This window comes from Triticum dicoccoides, chromosome 3A (assembly GCF_002162155.2).
Source record: "Triticum dicoccoides isolate Atlit2015 ecotype Zavitan chromosome 3A, WEW_v2.0, whole genome shotgun sequence".
Classification (NCBI taxonomy): domain Eukaryota; kingdom Viridiplantae; phylum Streptophyta; class Magnoliopsida; order Poales; family Poaceae; genus Triticum; species Triticum dicoccoides.
The window spans coordinates 206,000,861-206,011,916 of record NC_041384.1 but is presented as its reverse complement, the minus strand read 5'-3'; the positions used below and the strand labels follow the sequence as shown (position 1 = coordinate 206,011,916).

Sequence of the window (11,056 nt, the reverse complement as noted above, 5' to 3'; positions counted from 1 at the left end):
GTTTGGGTAAAAAAAACGTGACCGATCAGTGACCGGGTCCGGACATTTGAGACGGGTTTGAGAGGTCGGACTGTAGATGCTCTCACTGTTTAATCTAGAAGAAAATGAAGCTGGTGCAAGCCTGCAACCTGAGGAATTTTGCGATACCGCGAGGGCAATAATACTACACGTACAGGATATTCATACAAAGCTTTACAGGATGACAACGTGGCCTAATCTAATTGTTCGCTTCCTGATTTTCAGGGTGGGGCCGTCCCCCTTAATCAAATTCCAACCAATCACAGCCAACGAGCCTGTAAATCCTCCGTACGTCTAGCATTGTTGTCGCCGCTCGAGTTCGAGGAACTTGCAGTGGATGCCGGAGGGACTGTTTCTGCCTGTTCTGCTTCCACGCCTTCTGCTCCCACTGCTGCGGCTCTCATCACCACCGTGGGCCGTTTCACGCCGTCATCTCCGTCGACGTCGCGGGCCGGCCGGTGTTCCAGCCCGGGGACTCGCAGTGGATGCCCGACGAGGTCGTCCGCGCCATCGCCGCCGAGGACTACGCCACGCCGCTCCCCAGAGACTCCTACTGCACGGGCTGCAAGAAGGTCTTCTGCGCCGCCGCCTGCCCGCACCACAGCAACGGCACGTGCCTCGCCGGCGTCGTTCTCCGTATCGAGGAGCAGGGAGGCGCGCACTGCGTCCGGTGCACGGGCTTCGAGCCGTGGTTCCGCCGCGTGGAGGGCTACCTCGGCGACCTGGTCGGCGAGGAGGAGGAGGAGGGCGAGCTGCTGCTGCTACCGGTGCTGAGGAGGGCGCCGGGCACGTGCGCACAGTGCCATGCCCAGTGGGCGGGCTGGCATTACGAGCAACACTGCTCGCTGCCCTGCGTTAACGCCTGGCGCCAGGAGGTCCTTATGCGGAGGGAGCGCCACGAGGCCAGACGCGCTGCAAGGGACCTCGCCAACCTACAAATCCATCACTAAAATGTATTCCTGAATTGCTAGCTAGCTGTAGGTTATTTTCATTTTCCCTAAGTAATTGCTCCCTCTCTGGCTTCTGGTTTCAGATTTGGCCAGCTGCCTGCATTAGGGTTCGTCTTTGTACTCCAACAGACTCCGGTATCTACTGATTCAATGGACATCTAACAGTACTTGATGAATGGGTAATATGGAACATGCACATTAATCTTGCAACTGCATTTATTTTAGTTTTCACTACGTTCGGCAAAATATTCCTTGGGATCATAGTAAATTACTTCAGTCTCAGGTACAATGTGCGGTATCGTGTACAGGTTCATGTTTTTCTTTTCTTTTTTGCTAATAGTGTACAGGTTCAAGTTGTACTCCCTCCGTTCCTAAATATAAGTCTTTGTAGAGATTTCACTATGAACCACATACGGATGTATATAGATGCATTTTAGGGTGTAGATTCATTCATTTTGCTTCGTATGTAGTCCATAGTGAAATCTCTACAAAGACTTATATTTAGGATCAGAGGGAGTATCATCCAAACCAAAGGATTGAAAGAAATGCTACTCGCTGCACAGGCTACACATCACTGATTTCCCTCGGCGAACCAGGAATCAAGAATACTCTGCAGCCCTGATCTGTAAGATGGGTGGGCAAGCCTAACGCCCAGTTCCTGTTTCAACCGACAATTAGATACCCGTTTTTCAGCAGCTATAATCCTGTCCTGGCTGTTTGATCCTGCAGAATCCGCTGCGAGATCAGGGTATCTTTTCTCTATCAAGCTCTGAGCAAATGCAAAGACCTCGGATCTCGGGGCAGGGTCATCATCCACCACATTGTATATCTTCCTGGCATTGCATGTGAAACCAATTATCAGTCTCCGGATGTATGGTCATTTTTCTGGATTATACTGAAAACATAAGCTTACAGAACATGACTAGAACAAATATAACCACAGCATGTATGGTAACACTGAAATATGAAGTTGAACACACGGTGAGTATGTGTGATGATGTTTAAAGATCACACTGATATGGCTATTTTGTAGAACAAAGCGAGAGAGAAATACAAACGAAGGGGACTTTTGGTGTTGCAATCTCATATTTGAGCTATGCTATATGTAAACTGTAATGAAGTCTGTGAAAATTGCGTGAAGACTCAAGCAATTGCAAAGAACCATGGAATTATGCAAGCAAGAGAAAACAGAAACCTTGTAGATTTGATGCTCATGCTAGCCAGGATAGCCTGATAGATGTCAGCCACATGGATACGTGCAGTGTACTGTTTGGACTCCCTCAACTTCTGTCTTCGCGAAGAAGATTTTCTCTTAGCTATGGTGTCCAAAGCACTGCAACAACAAATGACGATCATCACAAATACGAAACAAGAATAGTCGTCATACCGACGCTTTCAGAGACACGGTATCAGGACGTATAAACAGTCTTCTTGAACAAATCTTCCAACCATTCATCTCTATCACATTGTTTGATGGTTTCTATGATAAAATCCAAAGCAGTCATGAAAAAAGTGCTGACGAGCTTTCATTTCATAGGTGCAAATACATTGGTCCAAATCAGCATATCAATTGTCAAGCATTTCTAGAGTTGACTAATTATTTGATAAGAAATCAAAATAGTAAAATGGATTGAAGTATTAGCATATCTCAACCTTCTTCCAGGCCCATATATCCCACCCAAACGAAGTATAAAAGCTGATAGATCCAGCTCGTCGACAAGATCCAACCATCCTTGTTCAGCGGCATATCTTAACTTGGAAGACTCGCTCTTTGGATTCACTACATGACTGCATATACATCAGTTTCTTCTGCACTTTTAAAAATGTATTGCAAAAACACACACAAACCATTCAGTTTCTTACTCCTCATCAACCCATGCACCACCACAATCACCATACACACCTGGGAAATAATAAGAATTATAAGGCAGTTATCTAAGCCAGCTGGAAGAGCTAACGTACCTAACAAGGGTGAAGAAATAGAAATGTTCTCCTATTCTAGTGCATTGACATGAATGCAGTGTGTAAACCAAGTAAGGGTCCTCAATAAAAACTATTGCACTTAAATGCAGTTCATTTGACTGCCACATGTTAAATAATTCAGTGAAACAGAAACTACCGAAATGCTGTCAATCAATTTCACCCCAAACCAACATACTATTTCATATTAGAGGTGCACACATTGTTTGAACTTACTTGTTGAAGATAGGTAGCATAACCATTGAAGATTACCACTAGTCAGTGTTGTTTGCAGGTCAGCATGTGAAGAAAGCAACTGCATAAGGGATAACCATGAGGCCAAATCAGGACCGCATTCAAGCGAAGCATACTGAATTGAGCAGCAGATAATCGGCAACGTACAGGATCACCAACCCCAGGGATGGGAGGAATGGAGATGAGCAAATGGGTTGCATCTTGCAAAGCATGAAGATTTGCAAGGCTGGAATTGACAGCCATAAGTAATCAGAAAAGGAAATCGACCGTAGACATAAAGATTCATGTATGAGAAAGCAAAATTCACTGGCACCCACACACAGGAGTAAGAGGACGCAGGGCCAGGGGGACACAGGTAGAACAACAAGAGATAAGGATCATATATCGTCATAATAAAATTTCAAGAAAATATATTGGAGTCTAGCACAAAATTTTGGAGTGGCCTTCTTCCCCTAATAATTAAACAATCTGCCATATCTGAAGTATTTGTGTATATAAATGTAGGAGTATTAGTTCCAAAGATTGACTTCACTGCATTTTTAAGCAAATATTTTGGCCTGCATCAGCAAAGAAATTATGTTCAACAGAAAACAAACGAGACTTCATTCACCTTTTCAGATGCGATTCAACTAATAACACTAGTGAAACGTTTGTGGGTCAAAGACTTTCAGCCTACAACCATTTTTGGCTAGACTCATGCATGTTTTTAAGCTAGACGGCCCATTGCATTATTCATTTGGCAAGTGCTCCGCAGCAGAGAACGGTGCTTGAAAGAAGGGTGAGAACAGAGGAAATAAGCCGTACTTGCTTGTTGTGGCATCGAAGACGGAAGCAGTCATGCCCAGCAACTCGAGCTCCATCTTCTTGGCGGCACTGGTGCACGTCCCGGACACACGCCTGCGTTCATCCAGACAGAAATCAAGGAGCGAATTCGGGGGAGGAGGAGATGGCTACAGCAGCGGCAGAACCCAATCTAGTTCGAAACATCGATCAGGGGAGTTGGGGAACCGGAGCTACGGCGACGGAGTGGTCTCAATTTGTGCCGCCGCCGGTCAAAGAGAAAGAGAAGAGGTAGAACGGAGCGAGGAGGGGGCTGAGAGCGACGGCGGACTAACCATCCCTGTGACAGGAGGCGCTCCGAGACGTAGCGGCCGACGAAGCCGGTGCCGAGCACCAGCATGTGCTGAGGCTTCTTCGGCTGCGCGGGCATCGGCGCCGCCGGCTTGGGCGCCATTCCTGGCACCATCGTGGTTGGGGCCTTTGGCGGCGGGGACTGGGATTTCTGTCTTCTGTTTCGGTGTTTCCTTCGTCACTGCAGAGAAACCCACGACTGTTCTTCCGCTGTGCAGCAACAGGTGATTAGGATTCTCGTCTTATCCTTTTAATTCCTTTTTTCGAGAGATTAAACTTTTAGCCGATCCCTCAAAACTTAATACCAAAAGTGAATCTTTTGCTTTTTCTTTCAAATGTTTGCATACAAAATTTATTTCGAGATTTTTCTTTTGAAAAAGTTTCGATAAATTCATCAACAATCAAAATAGGACAAAGAACACCAGAAATAAAATTTACATCCAGGTCTCGTAGACCACCTAGTGACTTGCCTCTCCCTCATCGGAGTTGGGCAAACCTTGTTGTAGTAGACAGTCTGAAAGTTGTCGTGTTAAGGCCCTATAGGACCAGCGCACTAGAACATCAATTGTCGCCGATGAAGAGAAGCATAGATCGAAAGTATCCGGACATATAGACACATAAATATAGACGAACGAAGACTAGATCCACCAAAGACAAATGTCAATCGACTACCGCGAGATCCGCAGGAGACAAACCTCCACATGCCCTCCAATGATGCTAGAAGTACCACCGGGATGGAGACTGGGTGGGGAGAACCTTATTCCATGTTTAGAGACACAAACCCTAACAAAACTCAAAAGCCATCCAAAAACATGGCCCTCACACCAACAAGGGTTCAGGATCCACACCACCTCCATGGCACTAAGACCACATGAGACAAGGCAGGCCAGCGGCGTTGTTGGCGGAAAGCACGAGAAACCCTAGCACTGGGTGCTCCTGGGAGCGAGTGAAGGGGTTTGAAGATATATTTTGATAACTTATTAATTTATAACTTCATATAGGATATATATTAAATTCAATGTTATAAGTAAGAATTGTTGCTGTTGCACTTGATCTGGGTACATAACGGCTGATTCCATTAACAATTTCTTACTTAATAGTTCGAGGGATCAAAAGTTCGAGGGATCGGCTAGCTAGTGCTTAATTCCTCAAATGAAAAAAAAGTCTTCCTAAATATAACTTTTGAGAGATTAGCTAGAGATGCCATTACTGTCACTACAGCTCTTGCTTATCTACTACAGTACTTGCTCACTGTAACGCACTCTCAATCTACAGCTGGATGATGGCTGATTCCTCTCAATGCAGATAACGTACTCTGCCCCAATTAGCAACTAAATCCAGCTGGTTTTAGATCAGTCAGGTAGAATCGCTGCTTAGAGATTTTTGAGTAACCGAGCCAGCATCACATAGAACTATAGACCCCTCTGATAAAAGAAAAACATAGAAGAACTACATGGTGCAATCAAGTCGCTCAGCGATCATCGAATGACTTGAGTAACTGAGTACATAACGGCTGATCATAACACACCACAAGAAACCACTGAACATTATTGAGTATATAAAGGGTGCACCGTGAACAACTTGATTTACCCACTGTGGAAGCGTACAGACTCAGCTTTATTGGATAGATGAATAAGAGTTGCAGCCTTCTAAATGAACAACAGGAGCCGCCTCGCGCTGCAGGCAGGCTAGCGCCACCTCAACGCTGCTAGGGCCTGCCCATGGACACGGGAATCTCCGGCTGCCACCACGTTGAAACCTGAACCAAAATGAAGAGAAAGAATCACACCTTCGGTACCAGGAACATTGGTTTTCTGCTAAACAGAAGCAGCAAATATGCTTGAATGAAATGCCCCGTGCCAGTTTTGAATCTCGATATTTACGTAGTGTTGCGATTTCTTAAGTGGAGGGATGCAAGGTAGAAAGAACTGAGGGATGCAAAATAGAAGTTATTTTGAAGCAAAATTTGGTGAAATCAAGAAGACTGAGTATTATACTTGTCGGCTGAGATTCCGAAGAGACAGGCCAGTGGAGCTTGTTCCCTTCCCAATCAGTTATTGAGCCCCCAGCTCCTTCAATCACCGGTACCAGCGAGAGAAAATCGTATGGCTTCACAACAGAATAAATTATCTTAGTAAATAACTTTAGTATATTCGATGCGTTTGAAAGAATAATATTGGGCTGGTCAAAGAGAGATACTGACAAAACGAACCCAACTTAAATACAAAGATAGCTTGAGCTGAAAACTGACTACCAGGCTCAGATTTGGTCCATTCCAAGCACCACTAAAAATAAAACAAACACCATTTCACAAAATATACATCCAGGATAGTGTTATATACCTTCAATCCAGATTCAACAACAAGATCCACAAAACCAGAAGCTAGGAGAGCATAAGCATAACAATCACAGCCATACAATGGGACTTTCACCTTGCATAACAAACGAGTAAAACGGCAAGCATGTGAGTTGTGGCGTTGATGGTGCAAGTTTGCCAACCATATGTAGTTACAAGAATGGTACGTACCTTGTCTCTTACACGAATGAATGCATCTTCAGCATCTCCTTCAAAGAGATGTGGACTCGTCGTATATCTGACACATGCACAACACTGATTATTATACACAGGCCGAATAATTCAACATTGCAATGTTATGTATTATTTCTATGTACTAAAACTTAATATACCTACAAGTAAGCTTGCGCCAGTACATTGCAAGGACGGACAGATATTTCTTGTCCATTTAAGGTAGTTTTCTTCCCGTCCAGCCCAACCCATCTCTCTCTCAAGATTGGCTGATCAATAATGCCCATAACCTAAATAAAAGAAGAATAGTCAATGGCAAGTAATATAGAATAAATATCAAACATATATGACACACATAGACAGCATGTCCAGAAGAGACTTTAGTGTATATATATATGATATGTTCAAATTAAAACAAAAAAAATATTTTACAGATTGCATCGAATATCATGTAGCTGTAGTTCTTTAGTGACGCTACCAACAAAATAAAGTTAAATCACTGGGTACAAGTAACTATATATCATAGACTGCTATCCAGTACAGTTTCCTGCAGGTAGTAGTTAAAAAAATGGACAAAAACAAGGAGAGCTGATATGAGAAAGAGAAAATTAGCATACCGGTTTTCCATTGTGAAGAAGCGCAATAAGCGTACCAAAAAGAGGCTTGCCTGCGAACAACAAATCAGCATCCATCATTGTTGGTTAAGCTGAAATTAGTTGGCCTACACACGGTTACAATTCAGTACCAGTTATGAAGCTCTTTGTTCCATCTATGGGATCCAATACCCAAACATAGTCAGCAGACTTCTCCGCACACCTCCAACCGTTCTCCTCGCCGAAACTGCATGAACCCAGTAAAGGTTGCATTATTTATCATGCAGGTGCGTTGAAAGTGAGCTGGAATATTGGCATTGGGAGTACAAGCTCACACAGCATGAGTAGGAAAGCTCTTCAGTATGACTGACGTCATTGCTTCCTCTGCTTCTCTATCAGCGATCGTGACCGGACCTGGAAAAAATTCGGTAAATCCAGTTCAAGACCACATACAATTATGGAGCCTCCGATCAAGATCCCACCTTTTGATTTGAGTAATAAAGAAATGTCCAGCTCAACTGTTCTACAATTTGGACATGATTCACAGCCACATTCAGATTTCCTCTACAAGTACATATTCACTTTTCCGAAACAACGTACAAATATTATTACAACAAACAAAAATAATACATAGGACAAAACTATGGCAAGGCATTTGTAGCCACCTATGTTTTGAGGACAGAAGGATGAGCCATTCTAACCAACCTATCACCAGAGTAAAAAACAGTAGAACAATAGTATCACCCAAACGGATGATTTCATTTTCCGATTCAACTATAAGCAAACAGGAATCAGAAAAAAAAAATAGTATTAAGAGGAGCAAACTATCATCACTCCAACAACCAACACCTGGCTACAACCCCTTCAAAATGCCTGTAAGTAGAGAGGAGGAGGGCACGAACTGTGGTCCTCTTTGTCGATGATCTCGAAGCGCTGCCTGAAGTACTTCCTGAGCACCTCCCCCGCCGCATCCGCCGCGCTCTGGGCCACCGCCACCAGCCGCTCCATCTCCACCCCTTCCTTACCCGCCGCAGCCACCGCCCAGCCCCCCGCCTCAGAGGGCGAGGCTCGAACCGAGCCCATCCAACGGCCCGCTATCCCACACGCCCGACCCGCCGCCGCGGAGGAGAAGGTTGCCAGGAGGGAGGGCGAGCGGAGGTGGTGACGGAGGCTAGGTTTTGTGAAGGCGGGGTTGGGAAGGGGAAAGGTGAGCGGGATGGTGCAGATTGGGGGAAGCATCTGGGAGGAAAAAAGCGGCGGCAGGCGGCGAGGTTTAAATGGTGTCGCCGCGCGGAGAGGGAGCGGTGGAGGGTGACGACCACCGCGGCGAGCTGGATTCGGCGGGTTTTGGCCGCGCCGCCGCCGTACCGCCGCTTCAGGAAAGGTTCGTTTAGGTTGGTGTGATGAGTGATGACAATCTTTTTTCTGACAACGTGAACGTCAACTGCCGGCCGTCGATATCCCCCTCGCGGCAACCATGCTAGACGTACGGGCGGTGTACGGAGGATTTACAGGCTCGTTGGCTGTGATTGGTTGGAATTTGATTAAGGAGGACGGCCTCACCCTGAAAATCAGGGGGCGAGCAATTGTTGTAAGTGTCCAAGTAGGCGTCGTCGGTAGGAGGTGAGTCGTTGGAGTCGGAGCCGTCGGGGACGTCCGAGGGGTCAATGAAGCTCTTCATCCTCCGGGCAGCGTGGTCCTACTTCCTCTTAAGCTTAGCTACTCTCGCCGCCTCCACTGCCTCGCACGTGGACTGCTCCAATGCAAGCCGGAACACCTTCGCGTTTTTCCAATGAAGCCGGCGGGTGTCCGCCTCCACCATCTAAGCAATCGGCGGTAGACCCACGCGAGGAGGCACCCCTCTTCATCGGGCACTGCCGGCGGCCCGTGGCGGCGGCAAGAGACTGTGCGACCACATCCGAGGCCGCCGCCCTCTCCTCAGCCTGCTGCCTCTTGTGGTGGGTGGTGTGCACCTCGGATTCGGGTGTGCGCATCTGCGGCGTCGGCGGAGCGGGCACTATCAGATTTGATCCTTACAATTAACGAGTACAAGGGGATTGACAACTCTTTTGCCCGCGTTGGGTGCAAGTATTTGCTCTTGTGTGTAGGTACTGCTGAAGGTGTAGGAACAAAGTATGTCTACCAGGGGGGTTCAATGGGAGTTTTAAATTTTCTTCGGAAAACTTAAATCTCTGAGAACCCAGCAGCGGAATAAAGGATAAACAAGCTAAGATGAACTACAGAGAAGTATCGAAGGGAAACTAAAGCATGCATCAAAGTAAATTACATGAATGGAATGCATGGAAAGTAAACATGAGTGACAGAGGTAACCGAAGATGCTCGATGGTGACAAGGTATTTGGTCAACCAGTTCGTCCTTCTGCATAAGGACTACGTCTGGTTGGAGGGGATGTGACTTAACATGGAAGATAAACTTTCTTCACCCTATTCTCCTCGACAATCGATTCGTCAACCGATGCCGATCACTCGTGGTAGATACTTGAAGGCGATCACCAAACCTTTACAGACTTCTTCTTCAAGAACCACAATCACTCTTGGTCTCTGAAGAAATTGACACCTAACCGTCTAGACAGTTTGCAGCTCTCAAGAGTAATAGGCGGAGCGTACTAAACTTAGATTCCAGTGATGTCGAACCACTATCTAATTCTTTGGCTCTAGGGTTTTTTATCTCGATGGATTTTAAACTCAAATCGCTCAGAGAGGGGGTTGCTCAACAATCTTCTCAAAATCAAATGGAGCAGCCGCCAGACAAAGCCGGTGCGGGGTCGTTATTTATAGCCGCAGCCTTCCCAAATGAGAAATGACCATTTTGGACACGAGGTCCAGCCAATGGCCAACCGACACGTTCACAACAGTCGGATTTTGGAGCAATGGTAACATTACTTGAGGAATAAGTAATGCTAACTCTTCGGTCTGATACAAATCTCTTGCAGCGAAGAAGATCACAGTCTCTTGCTGGCAAGTATTTGCTCGAAGCACAAAGAGATTTCTCTCACAACTTTTAAGGTTTTGGGTTTAGCATCAGAGAATCAAAGCTTTGAGACACTATACCCCTCTTAATAGTACAATGGTCCTATGACTGAATGAAAGAAGAAGAACAACGAAATACTAAATGCTACATCTTCACTTCACCTTCATTCTTCCTCGTACACAGTCATTTGCTTCGGACATGCACCGAACCAATTGCTTTGACTTCAGCAATTTTTAGGGGTCGCTCTTGATAGCTTTATCTTTGGTGATAACCTTCACTGCTGTGCAGGGAGATTATCTTCGTCGTTTGCATCAAACTCCTCGATACATCAAGGACTTGTTACTTTGTGTGCACTAGCAAACGCATAAGTCCCATACTGTTTATGTCAACAAACTCCGAAACATAAGGGGTCTATCATTGCACCAACAATCTCCCCCTTTTTGGACGGTTGTTGACAAAACAGATAATCATCAAAGTGAAGATAGATAATTGAAATGTAAATCAAACAAGAGTGAACTTGCGTTACTTGACTCGATGATGAAATATACTCGCCCTGGATGTATGCAGGGTCAATATATATACAATGATATTCCTTGCAATTCATTCGAGTGTGTGGAGGATTTCAATCATAC

At 45.5% G+C, this 11,056-nt stretch overlaps 2 protein-coding genes across 2 annotated transcripts; both read right to left on the bottom strand.

Moving 5' to 3' along the window:
* Nucleotides 1–1,166: 1,166 nt before the first annotated feature.
* Nucleotides 1,167–4,698, bottom strand: LOC119267871 (protein YeeZ-like). Its single transcript, XM_037549307.1, has 8 exons — nt 4,298–4,698; nt 3,987–4,079; nt 3,330–3,408; nt 3,165–3,243; nt 2,832–2,871; nt 2,622–2,756; nt 2,164–2,301; nt 1,167–1,801 (listed from the first exon to the last, which is right to left on the bottom strand). Exons 1-8 carry the CDS (start codon nt 4,426–4,428, stop codon nt 1,540–1,542), a joined length of 957 nt encoding a protein of 318 aa, XP_037405204.1. The 5' UTR covers nt 4,429–4,698; the 3' UTR covers nt 1,167–1,539.
* A 1,022-nt stretch (nt 4,699–5,720) lies between these two features.
* LOC119267870 (bifunctional phosphatase IMPL2, chloroplastic-like) lies at nt 5,721–8,866 on the bottom strand. The gene is made up of 9 exons (XM_037549306.1): nt 8,336–8,866; nt 7,769–7,847; nt 7,586–7,680; nt 7,458–7,507; nt 7,006–7,130; nt 6,841–6,907; nt 6,656–6,745; nt 6,311–6,422; nt 5,721–6,072 (listed from the first exon to the last, which is right to left on the bottom strand). Exons 1-9 carry the CDS (start codon nt 8,670–8,672, stop codon nt 6,002–6,004), a joined length of 1,026 nt encoding a protein of 341 aa, XP_037405203.1. The 5' UTR covers nt 8,673–8,866; the 3' UTR covers nt 5,721–6,001.
* Nucleotides 8,867–11,056: the final 2,190 nt, after the last annotated feature.